The 12,978-nt window shown below is 39.3% G+C and overlaps 1 protein-coding gene across 2 annotated transcripts in view; it reads right to left on the bottom strand.

Annotated features, from left to right (window-relative positions):
- Positions 1–2,925: 2,925 nt before the first annotated feature.
- The window catches only part of LOC311234966 (delta-1-pyrroline-5-carboxylate synthase-like), a 37,250-nt gene continuing 27,197 nt past the window's right edge, over positions 2,926–12,978 (bottom strand). For both annotated transcript variants that reach the window (XM_084322270.1, XM_084322269.1), the window contains exons 15-18: positions 10,325–10,446; positions 8,446–8,632; positions 4,959–5,054; positions 2,926–4,029 (exon numbers count right to left, since the gene is read on the bottom strand). In XM_084322270.1, coding sequence (XP_084178396.1) covers positions 3,848–4,029; positions 4,959–5,054; positions 8,446–8,632; positions 10,325–10,446 — 587 coding nt within the window. In that variant the 3' untranslated portion in view covers positions 2,926–3,847. The remainder of the gene's footprint in view (positions 4,030–4,958; positions 5,055–8,445; positions 8,633–10,324; positions 10,447–12,978) is intronic.

The following is a 12,978-nucleotide window of genomic DNA, read 5'->3' as shown; positions in this document are numbered from 1 at the left end:
TGTTCACGTTAACGTGTATCTGAACTGAAACTAATTCATTTTGTCTTGTGGCGAAATAACAATGTCGTCCTGTCGATGTACTGTTTAGAATAGAGACGATTAGGAACCGCAGGAGTTCATGTTTTGAAGTGTTTGAAGCAAATCAATGAATGAATGAATGAATGAATGAATGAATGAATGAATGAATGACAACTTTATTTAACAGATTGCAGAATGGGTACAATACAGTACGGCTCAATACACACAATTGTTAAGGGGATGCAGACCAGAGAAATACGTTTGTCTTGTTTACATCAGGGTCCCCCATTTTCAATTCATAGTGAATCAAATGTTGGTGTTGTTGAATAAAAGAAAATACATTCGGATCCATATGGAAGATTAACTTATGAATTTAATAAATGTGTAAACCATGGATTTACATGCAGTTTCTTTTGTGATTTTCTTTGTGACTTAACTTAACGGCTGTCTGGTAAATATAGCCCAAATTCTCACTCCATCTTTTGACAACACCCCTAATCCAAGCCTTTGAGTAGTTCAAATGTTTTTGGTTTCATGAGAATAACGCCACCATGAGGCCAGACGTCTCAGAACTTCACAGGCTTCCTTGCTATTGTATGGCAAACATATTTGTAAAGTTTAGTGGACATCAGACATTTACAAGTAACAAATGCCTTCCGTTCAGAGACTGTGCAATAACTATTAAACCTGATGTTCACAGACTTTGCAATAACTATTAAACCTGACGTTCACTGAGACTGTGCAATAACTATGAAACAACCTGACGTTCACTGAGACTGTGCAATAACTATGAAACAACCTGACGTTCACTGAGACTGTGCAATAACTATGAAACAACCTGACGTTCACTGAGACTGTGCAATAACTATGAAACAACCTGACGTTCACTGAGACTGTGCAATAACTATGAAACAACCTGACCTTGAGAGACTGTGCAATAACTATGAAACAACCTGATGTTCACTGAGACTGTGCAATAACTATTAAACCTGACGTTCACTGAGACTGTGCAATAACTATTAAACCTGACGTTCACTGAGACTGTGCAATAACTATGAAACAACCTGACGTTCACTGAGACTGTGCAATAACTATGAAACAACCTGACGTTGAGACTGTGCAATAACTATGAAACAACCTGACCTTGAGACTGTGCAATAACTATGAAACAACCTGACGTTGAGACTGTGCAATAACTATGAAACAACCTGACGTTGAGACTGTGCAATAACTATGAAACAACCTGACCTTGAGAGACTGTGCAATAACTATGAAACAACCTGATGTTGAGACTGTGCAATAACTATGAAACCTGATGTTGAGACTGTGCCGCCTGCACTGTAGAGACTGCAAACACAGTCTCAAACCCATTTTAAGTGCCTTGCTCATGGGAATCTTTGAGGGATGGGAGATTATATTCAATATTCACTTCCTATCCAAATAAAAACATCACACAACAGATGAATTGAGAACCATACATGATATTTATTCATATGACCTGCCAAAGGAAGGACAGAACGGAACACACAACACACATTACAAACAGACCAAGGGGGATGCGCAGAGTAGAAAAAGAATAGTTACAAAAACAGAACTGGGACAATGATCTAATATCTCATCTGTCGATATAAAAATACAGAATGGGGAAGAAAGAGGAGGGAATCACATGTCACTCCAGGAATAACATGTTATGTGACTATAGTGTGTTTTCACAGGGCTGACCAGTCATCGCTGCCATGGTAACTGATGTCAACATGACTATTCCAATGCTTATTATCCCGTTTTTGGCGAACCTGCCATATAGCTCTTATTTACCCACTGCCTTGAAACCTTTGAGCAGAAATAAGCCCTACTGACTGTTCCGACAGGCCATAACCACAACCCAACTTTAACCCTTTCACTACCACACTACAGAAGGTTAACCTTCTGTAGTGTGGCAGTGAAAGGGTTAACCTTCATGGAAGAAAAACATTTGATAATATCGGCTTGGACAAATAATATTTCTGGAGGCAGAATCAACTAGATCAGCGAAAGGTGCACAGGCCACATGGAGAAGACTACTTACCTTCCTTACTTTGTACTGTATATGTACTGTATGACTATAGGCAGAGCAGGAAACTATTATTTTCATACACGTTTTACACTTTATTATTCTATGATTCACATTGGATTTTAGAATATAAGACACTTTACAGTCTGGTAGTTTATCAGCCAACAGAGAAGACACACTTTTAGGGCTGTCCCCGACTAAGGATTTGTATAGTCGACTTGTAGTGGCCGAAATCAGCCGATAGTCCAAAAGAAAAATGCAAAAAAAATATATATAATAAAAAAAATTATATATCATTCCAGTTGGGCTGTAGACAGAAGGCTTCTTGTTCTCTGCGAAAGCATGCAATTAGTCCACTGATGGATACATATTGATATTGGTCTAGTCTAGTGTGTTCATTAGATGAAGTTAGGTGAAATCCTTTCAGTGCCTCTGTGCCTGTTTTCTTAGGCAGTTAGCCTCTGGTATGCGTGCCATTAGCGTTAGCCATGCTTCTAGGCCTCTTTTCTTTTGGAAATAATGAAAAAAATATATATAATATTATAATAACCTTTTTTTTTTGCATTCGACTAAGAGGTTGGCAGTCGACCACGGCTCCTTTCGATCGATTAGTCGACTAATGGGGGTCAGCCCTACACACTTTACAGTCTGGTAGTTTATCAGCCAACATGTCTAGTAGAGACAGACGTCAGTAACATGTCTGGTGGCGGGTCCTAGTTTCCCATCTGTGTCTTCTTGTCGCACCCTTTCACACCAGGTGACTGTCACCCATAAATAATGTCACAATAACATCGGTATAAACTCCTTCCTCTTTCTGTAGTCTTTATAGTTACTATTTATATTATTATCTTTTTCCCCGTTTTTACCCCCCCCCCCCGCGCTGCTATGACACCACACGTTCCCCAAGGGGATCAATAAAAGGAACACTTGACTTGAACACTTTTTGGCAAGTTGTTGTAACTACATTACTACTGTAACACCAACCTCCCTGTTCGGCTAAAATGTATAATCAATGCCAGAAGAATATCCATGGGACCCTCTGTGGGCATGGACTGTTGCCAGCAGCTGGAGAACTAAAGGCGGCAAAACTTGAGAACTGTTAGAAGTGTCTGACTCTTTACTAAGTGTGTCTGATTCTTAACCACTAAAACCTGCACAGACCCTCATCTGCACCTTTGTGTATACCGTTTAATCTTCTCATATTTTATATTAAGGCTGATGTGAGATGAGGGACATTGTCTAAGAATGAGGGACAAAACAAAGGACATGATCTCTGACTAATAATTCAGGGACGTGATCAGAACAACAGGAAAGAGAGGGGAGAGAAACAACAAAGAACAACATGGATATGGTGAATTATGAAAACAAAAAGAACAGTCACTTCCCTACAGGCATCACGGGTCTGTGGTCGAGGTTCAGAAGGCTCTACTGCAGCAGCATCATGCTGCGCCTCGCTGGGGTTTCACCACTTAACGTACAGAACTTGTAAGTCGCTTTGGATAAAAGCGTCAGCTAAATGACTAAATGTAAATGTTAACTGCTCATGTTCGCTTGGGGTTTCACCACTTAATTGCTCAGGTTTTGGTTAAAAAAGTAGAAAAGTATCATCGTCATCAAAATTGCAACTGCATTTTTCTTGGGTCCGGACTCACTCACACAAAAAAATATCCCTCGATCTCTGTGAATGTTAAAAAGAGAGGTTTTTGGGTGGTGATGGTTGAGGTGGAAGAGGTGGAGGCGGTGATGGAGGAGGTGGTGGTGGAGGTGATGGAGGGGCTCCTAGCCGAGGTTCCTCTGGGGGATAGGGATGTTCTCGTGGAGGTACTTCATGCTGCCCTGCTCAGAGAAGTCGGCCACGGTGTGGCCCTCGCCCCTCAGGACCCACTTGGTGGTGAGCAGCCCCTCCAGACCCACGGGGCCCCTGGCGTGGATCCTCGCTGTGCTGATGCCGACCTCAGCTCCTGCAAACAGACACACCTCCGTATGAGCTGCACTGAACCACTGTTCCATTGACATGAAGTCATAATCCATGTCAATCAATAACTATGTATTACTGTAATAACTAGTGTAGTACTGTAATAACCAGTGTAGTACTGCAATAACTAGTGTAGTCCTGTAATAACTAGAGTATTACTGTAATAAGAGTATTACTGTAATAACTAGTATAGTACTGTAATAACCAGTGTAGTCCTGTAATAACTAGAGTATTACTGTAATAAGAGTATTACTGTAATAACTAGTGTAGTACTGTAATAACCAGTGTAGTACTGTAATAACTAGTGTAGTCCTGTAATAACTAGTGTAGTACTGTAATAACTAGTGTAGTACTGTAATAACTAGTGTAGTCCTGTAATAACTAGTGTAGTCCTGTAATAACTAGTGTATTACTGTAATAACTAGTGTATTACTGTAATAACTAGTGTAGTGCTGTAATAACTAGTGTAGTACTGTAATAACTAGTGTATTACTGTAATAACTAGTGTAGTACTGTAATAACTAGTGTATTACTGTAATAACTAGTGTAGTGCTGTAATAACTAGAGTATTACTGTAATAACTAGAGTATTACTGTAATAACTAGTGTATTACTGTAATAACTAGAGCATTACTGTAATAACTAGTGTAGTAGTGTAATAACTAGTGTAGTACTGTAATAACTAGAGCATTACTGTAATAACTAGTGTAGTTCTGTAATAACTAGAGTATTACTGTAATAACTAGTGTATTACTGTAATAACTAGAGCATTACTGTAATAACTAGTGTAGTAGTGTAATAACTAGTGTAGTACTGTAATAACTAAAGTATTACTGTAATAATTAGTGTATTCCTGCAAGGAGAGACCGCTTTAAACCACAACAGGACCAGAGCAGATCAAACCGGCGCTACGTACCCAGACCAAAGCGGTATCCGTCTGCAAAGCGAGTGCTGGCGTTCCAGAACACACAGGCGCTGTCCAGCTGCTGCAGGAACTGCTCTGCTGTCGCCTCTGTAGAAGATAACCACACATTCAGTCAGCTCAGTGTCATTCAGCTCAGTGTAGGGCTGAGCCCAAACGTTCAAACCTTCGTTTGTTACGTTGGCATTCGAATTCTAAATAAACATTCGAATTTTTTATTTTTAATATAATATTTTTTTTAAATGTATTTAAAAAAAAGAATCTATTAATTCTGTTTAAACCAATGGGGTTTTTCTTCACAGTTGCATTATAAAGATTAGGCTACACTAATATTATAGTAACTGATGAGTTATATTCATTAAAGAAAGTTGATTTAATTGATTTAGTTGGGCTGGGGCTTCTCCCTGGGCTGGGTCTGGGGCTGGAAAGTTGATTTAATAAAATAAAAAATACTAATTTAATCAGATTAATCACTTTATTCAAATTGAGGATTTAGTTTGAGATTATTTATAAAAAAAGAAAAAAAAATTGAAAAAAGAAATGGATTAAAAAAAAACGTGTTATTATTTTAATTAAAAACGAAGGTTGGAACGTCCGTTCGAAAAACCCTGACGAAGTTCGAATCCCAAAAATAGGCTTCGGGGACAGCCTTAGCTCAGTGTCATTCAGCTCAGTGTCATTCAACTCTGTCATTCAGCTCAGTGCAAGGCTGTCCAACCTTCGTTTTTTATAAAAAAATTTAAAGGGGAACTATCTTATAAATGGCCTTTTTGAGTGTTTAGCATTGTTTCCTAGCTATGTGAACTTATATTAATATGATCTATGTCTCTAATTCTCATATTGGCGCATTCTTCCAATTCTCCTCTCACAATATTCACCCTCACTGAACTGAGTCATCTGAAAGTGTGCCTATATGTGATGTCATAAAGACACTGCTGCATGTTAACACTTTGGTTGCCTAAGGTTAAATTAATGATATACCATAGATTGCCAGCGCTATTTGTCTATGGAGAAAGTCCCCTTCTTTGCAGGGCTATAACTTTTTAAATTCTATTGCTACATTGCCATTATTAGGGCCCATTCAAAGTCCTATATGTATTGTTCATTGTGTAGCAACGTTAAACTTTTTCATTCACATATTCATAGTAAAGTATGGTCTAATGTATAAGTATGTTTTCATCTCTTTCTGCAGCTTTCTCCAGAACGTGATATATAGCCCCAAATGCATTATATTGATGATGAAATACAGTTTGATGGCAATCAGCGCGATATAAAAAATTCCAACTAGACGTACTTCTAGAAGTTACTACACGTCATCTGATGTTGACCGGATGGGCGAGGGGGCGTTTATAATTCCGTGGGCAGCGTTATACCAATCATCTAATGTGGGTCAAATGTTGATAATATCAGTTATTATCGAAGACGGTAACGTTACACGCTGAAACTCACCCCAGTCTCCGCGCGCCGTTGGGCGATCATCGTCGAGTAGAAATTTTATCATTATGGGATATATTATTACCCGGTCCATCTCCAGCTTGTATAATGGTATATACGTCCAAATCATGTTGTTTATCGAGTTATTGGCAATCGATCGCTATGTAGAGTGACGAGCTAGAGTCACGGGACATGTACCGAGTGGCCGGAAGCAATACGGACGTCTAGCAAAACCTCTAGTGCGCTTCCTGTTAAGCGCTTGCGCCGATCGGCCACCAGATGGCGCTCCTGAACCGCGAGAGAGCTCAGTGGGTCCTGCTGGTGGATCTCAGGCCAGCGGAGGGACATTATGAATCCGATCGCAGATTTTTGAAATATTGATATAAAGACGACGTACAGCGTCCCCCGGCAACTTTAGCATGGCCAGCAAAGACGTCTAAAGACGGCTCCCGGCACCCAAAGTGTTAATGTTGAGATACAAGAACAGCTGCACACAGGCCCCTGCACTCTTGCCACATCAGCTCAAAACGGCTTGAGATCTTGAGGTAGAAAAATGCTGTTTTTGAGGACTTGATTAGAAATACAAAACAATGAATAAAAAAATATATATATATTACAGAGGTGTTCCATAGACTCACAGGAATTGTGTAAAAGTGCCCAAATAGTGAAAGAAATAGTAAAATAGTTCCCCTTTAATTAAAATTCAAAATAATTTTTTTATTTTCTAATAAATATCCTCAAACTAAATCCTCAATTTGAATAAAGTGATTCATCTGATTAAATTAGTATTTTTTTTTATTAAATCAACTTTCAACTTTTCTATCAACTTTTGAATATAACTCATCAGTTTTTAATACTATAATATTAGTGTAGCCTAATCTTTATCTGCAACTGTGAAGAAAAAACCCATTGGTTTAAACAGAATGAATAAACACACATAAAAAAATAATAATAATAATAATACTTTATATATATTATATAATATAATACTTTATAAAAAAAAAATATATTCTAATGTTGATTTAGAATTCGAATGCCAACCTAACAAATGAAGGTTCGAACGTTTGGGCTCAGCCCTAGCTCAGTGTCACTCAGCTCAGTGTCATTCAGCTCAGTGTCATTCAGCTCAGTGTCACTCAGCTCAGTGTCACTCAGCTCAGTGTCACTCAGCTCAGTGTCACTCAGCTCAGTGTCATTCAGCTCAGTGTCACTCAGCTCAGTGTCATTCAGCTCAGTGTCACTCAGCTCAGTGTCACTCAGCTCAGTGTCACTCAGCTCAGTGTCACTCAGCTCAGTGTCACTCAGCTCAGTGTCACTCAGCTCAGTGTCATTCAGCTCAGTGTCACTCAGCTCAGTGTCATTCAGCTCAGTGTCATTCAGCTCAGTGTCACTCAGCTCAGTGTCATTCAGCTCAGTGTCACTCAGCTCAGTGTCACTCAGCTCAGTGTCATTCAGCTCAGTGTCATTCAGCTCAGTGTCATTCAGCTCAGTGTCATTCAGCTCAGTGTCACTCAGCTCAGTGTCACTCAGCTCAGTGTCATTCAGCTCAGTGTCATTCAGCTCAGTGTCACTCAGCTCAGTGTCACTCAGCTCAGTGTCACTCAGCTCAGTGTCACTCAGCTCAGTGTCACTCAGCTCAGTGTCACTCAGCTCAGTGTCATTCAGCTCAGTGTCATTCAGCTCAGTGTCATTCAGCTCAGTGTCATTCAGCTCAGTGTCATTCAGCTCAGTGTCATTCAGCTCAGTGTCACTCAGCTCAGTGTCATTCAGCTCAGTGTCACTCAGCTCAGTGTCACTCAGCTCAGTGTCATTCAGCTCAGTGTCACTCAGCTCAGTGTCATTCAGCTCAGCAGCAGGAGTCGCTGTTTACAACGACCAGGACCCACCCCACCCGCTTCCCTCCCGCTGACACTGCCAATTGTGTCAGCATGGACGACCGATAATAATAATAATAATATCATTTATTGCAATTGTTTTGTCTGGGGGAAAAACATATCGTCCGACAAAATGAGTTATGGTGACGGACCCGTTGAGGAAGCTCGCTCACCGTTTTCTGTGACGATGACGTCCGTGTGAGAGCTGCCGTACTTGTGGATGTGGTCCACGGCGTCCTGCGTGCTGTCCACCACCTCGATGCAGCACTCCAGGTCTCCGTACTCCGTCCGCAGAGACTTCACCTCAGACGGGCTGAAGGTCAGATAGGAGGCGAACCTGGGGCCAGCGTGGATCTTAACCTGGAGGACACAAGACACTATTATACTACTATAACCTGAGGACACTATTATACTACTATAACCTGAGGACACAGAGACACTATCATACTACTATAACCTGAGGACACGATTATACTACTATAACCTGAGGACACAGAGACACTATTATACTACTATAACCGGAGGACACTATTATACTACTATAACCTGAGGACACAGAGACACTATCATACTACTATAACCTGAGGACACTATTATACTACTATAACCTGAGGACACAGAGACACTATCATACTACTATAACCTGAGGACACAGAGACACTATTATACTACTATAACCGGAGGACACTATTATACTACTATAACCTGAGGACACAGAGACACTATTATACTACTATAACCTGAGGACACTATTATACTACTATAACCTGAGACAGAGACACTATTATACTACTATAACCTGAGGACACTATTATACTACTATAACCTGAGGACACTATTATACTACTATAACCTGAGACAGAGACACTATTATACTACTATAACCTGAGACAGAGACACTATTATACTACTATAACCTGAGGACACAGACACTATTATACTACTATAACCTGAGGACACTATTATACTACTATAACCTGAGACAGAGACACTATTATACTACTATAACCTGAGGACACTATTATACTACTATAACCTGAGGACACTATTATACTACTATAACCTGAGACAGAGACACTATTATAACCTGAGGACACTATTATAACCTGAGGACACTATTATACTACTATAACCTGAGGACACTATTATACTACTATAAACTGAGGACACTATTATACTACTATAACCTGAGGCCAGCATGGATCTTCACCTGGAGGACAGAGACACTATTATACTACTATTCTAAACTATCACACTACTATAACCTGGGGTAGGGGGGAACACACAGACACAATGATGTTATAAACAGATTCACTATCTATACTATGATACTACTAGGGCTGTCCCCGACTAAGGATTTGGATGGTCGACTATGATTGGCCAAAATTTGCCGTTAGTCGACTATTGGTAAACAGAAAAAGAAAAAAGGGGTATAATATTCAAAAATAAATGTTTTATCTTTTTTATTTATTTTTTATTTTGTATCATTCCATTTGGGCTGTGGGGGGTGCTTAATGTCTGAAGGAGTCGACTGAAGGCTTCTTGTCCTCTGCAAAAGCATGCAATTGGTCCACTGATGGATACATCTTGATATTTGTCTAGTCTAGTGTGTTCATTAGACGGGTGAAATCCTCTTTCAGTGCCTCTGTGCCTGTTTCCGTAGGCAGTTAGCCTCTGGTATGCGTGCCATTAGCGTTAGCCACGCCTCTAGGCCTCTTTTATTTTGGAAATAATGATAAATTAAAAAAAAATATATATTATAATTTTTTATTTATTTTTTTACTAAGAGGTTGGCTAGTCGACTACGGCTCCTTTCGACCGATTAGTCGACTAATCGACTAATAGGGGTCAGCCCTAGATACTACTATTCATTTACTAAGAATGTTTGTGTATATCAAAAGCTAAATCTAATTTCTATCATTACCCAATGAATAAATGCTACAGATGTAATCTTTTGGAATACATTTTGTATCATATTCTTTGAAATGATTGTACAATGGGATCTAGAGTGAATTCAACATGCTGGTGAGTCGGGGCCCCTGAGGCGGTCACCTGTTCGGCCCTCAGCATCTCGATGATCTGGTCGAACATGGGCGTCCGGAGCAGGTCCCTGTGGATCAGCAGCGTCTCCATGGCGTTGCAGGCTGCGGGGTAGTCACACTTGGAGTCTTTGACTGGGGAGAAGAGAAGAGAACTCAACGTCACATCTTCACCGTGGAGAACAACAAGACACACCATCATCTCATGGACTCCGGGGGGGGGGGGGGGGGGGGGGGTTCAAAAAGCAAGATGACTGATAACCAGAAGACTGGAACAGCTGACATAAATAACTTGGTAAAGCTGCTGGTCATCTATATAATAACTTGGTAAAGCTGCTGGTCGTCTATATAATAACGTGTTAAAGCTGCCGGTCGTCTATATAATAACTTGGTAAAGCTGCTGGTCATCTATATAATAACTTGGTAAAGCTGCTGGTCGTCTATAGAATAACTTGGTAAAGCTGCTGGTCATCTATAGAATAACTTGGTAAAGCTGCTGGTCATCTATATAATAACTTGGTAAAGCTGCTGGTCATCTATATAATAACTTGGTAAAGCTGCTGGTCATCTATATAATAACTTGGTAAAGCTGCTGGTCATCTATATAATAACTTGGTAAAGCTGCTGGTCGTCTATAGAATAACTTGTTAAAGCTGCTGGTCGTCTATAGAATAACTTGGTAAAGCTGCTGGTCATCTATATAATAACTTGTTAAAGCTGCTGGTCGTCTATAGAATAACTTGGTAAAGCTGCTGGTCATCTATAGAATAACTTGTTAAAGCTGCTGGTCGTCTATAGAATAACTTGGTAAAGCTGCTGGTCATCTATATAATAACTTGGTAAAGCTGCTGGTCATCTATATAATAACTTGGTAAAGCTGCTGGTCATCTATATAATAACTTGGTAAAGCTGCTGGTCATCTATATAATAACTTGGTAAAGCTGCTGGTCATCTATATAATAACTTGTTAAAGCTGCTGGTCATCTATAGAATAACTTGGTAAAGCTGCTGGTCATCTATAGAATAACTTGTTAAAGCTGCTGGTCGTCTATAGAATAACTTGTTAAAGCTGCTGGTCATCTATATAATAACTTGTTAAAGCTGCTGGTCATCTATATAATAACTTGTTAAAGCTGCTGGTCATCTATAGAATAACTTGTTAAAGCTGCTGGTCATCTATAGAATAACTTGTTAAAGCTGCTGGTCATCTATAGAATAACTTGGTAAAGCTGCTGGTCATCTATAGAATAACTTGGTAAAGCTGCTGGTCATCTATAGAATAACTTGGTAAAGCTGCTGGTCATCTATAGAATAACTTGTTAAAGCTGCTGGTCATCTATATAATAACTTGGTAAAGCTGCTGGTCATCTATAGAATAACTTGATAAAGCTGCTGGTCGTCTATATAATAACTTGTTAAAGCTGCTGGTCATCTATAGAATAACTTGGTAAAGCTGCTGGTCATCTATAGAATAACTTGTTAAAGCTGCTGGTCATCTATAGAATAACTTGGTAAAGCTGCTGGTCATCTATAGAATAACTTGTTAAAGCTGCTGGTCATCTATAGAATAACTTGGTAAAGCTGCTGGTCATCTATATAATAACTTGTTAAAGCTGCTGGTCATCTATAGAATAACTTGGTAAAGCTGCTGGTCATCTATAGAATAACTTGGTAAAGCTGCTGGTCATCTATAGAATAACTTGTTAAAGCTGCTGGTCATCTATAGAATAACTTGTTAAAGCTGCTGGTCATCTATAGAATAACTTGTTAAAGCTGCTGGTCATCTATATAATAACTTGGTAAAGCTGCTGGTCATCTATAGAATAACTTGTTAAAGCTGCTGGTCATCTATAGAATAACTTGGTAAAGCTGCTGGTCATCTATAGAATAACTTGGTAAAGCTGCTGGTCATCTATAGAATAACTTGTTAAAGCTGCTGGTCATCTATAGAATAACTTGTTAACGCTGCTGGTCATCTATAGAATAACTTGTTAAAGCTGCTGGTCATCTATATAATAACTTGGTAAAGCTGCTGGTCGTCTATAGAATAACTTGTTAAAGCTGCTGGTCATCTATAGAATAACTTGTTAAAGCTGCTGGTCATCTATAGAATAACTTGGTAAAGCTGCTGGTCATCTATAGAATAACTTGGTAAAGCTGCTGGTCGTCTATAGAATAACTTGTTAAAGCTGCTGGTCATCTATAGAATAACTTGTTAAAGCTGCTGGTCATCTATAGAATAACTTGGTAAAGCTGCTGGTCATCTATAGAATAACTTGTTAAAGCTGCTGGTCATCTATAGAATAACTTGGTAAAGCTGCTGGTCATCTATATAATAACTTGGTAAAGCTGCTGGTCATCTATATAATAACTTGGTAAAGCTGCTGGTCATCTATAGAATAACTTGGTAAAGCTGCTGGTCATCTATAGAATAACTTGTTAAAGCTGCTGGTCATCTATAGAATAACTTGGTAAAGCTGCTGGTCATCTATATAATAACTTGGTAAAGCTGCTGGTCATCTATATAATAACTTGGTAAAGCTGCTGGTCATCTATAGAATAACTTGGTAAAGCTGCTGGTCATCTATAGAATAACTTGGTAAAGCTGCTGGTCATCTATATAATAACTTGGTAAAGCTGCTGGTCATCTATAGAATAACTTGGTAA

The sequence above is a fragment of the Notolepis coatsorum genome, assembly GCF_963971535.1.
Source record: "Notolepis coatsorum genome assembly, chromosome: 9".
Classification (NCBI taxonomy): Eukaryota; Metazoa; Chordata; class Actinopteri; order Aulopiformes; family Paralepididae; genus Notolepis; species Notolepis coatsorum.
Note: the sequence above shows the minus strand (reverse complement) of the source record. Positions and strands in the feature narration are given on the sequence as shown.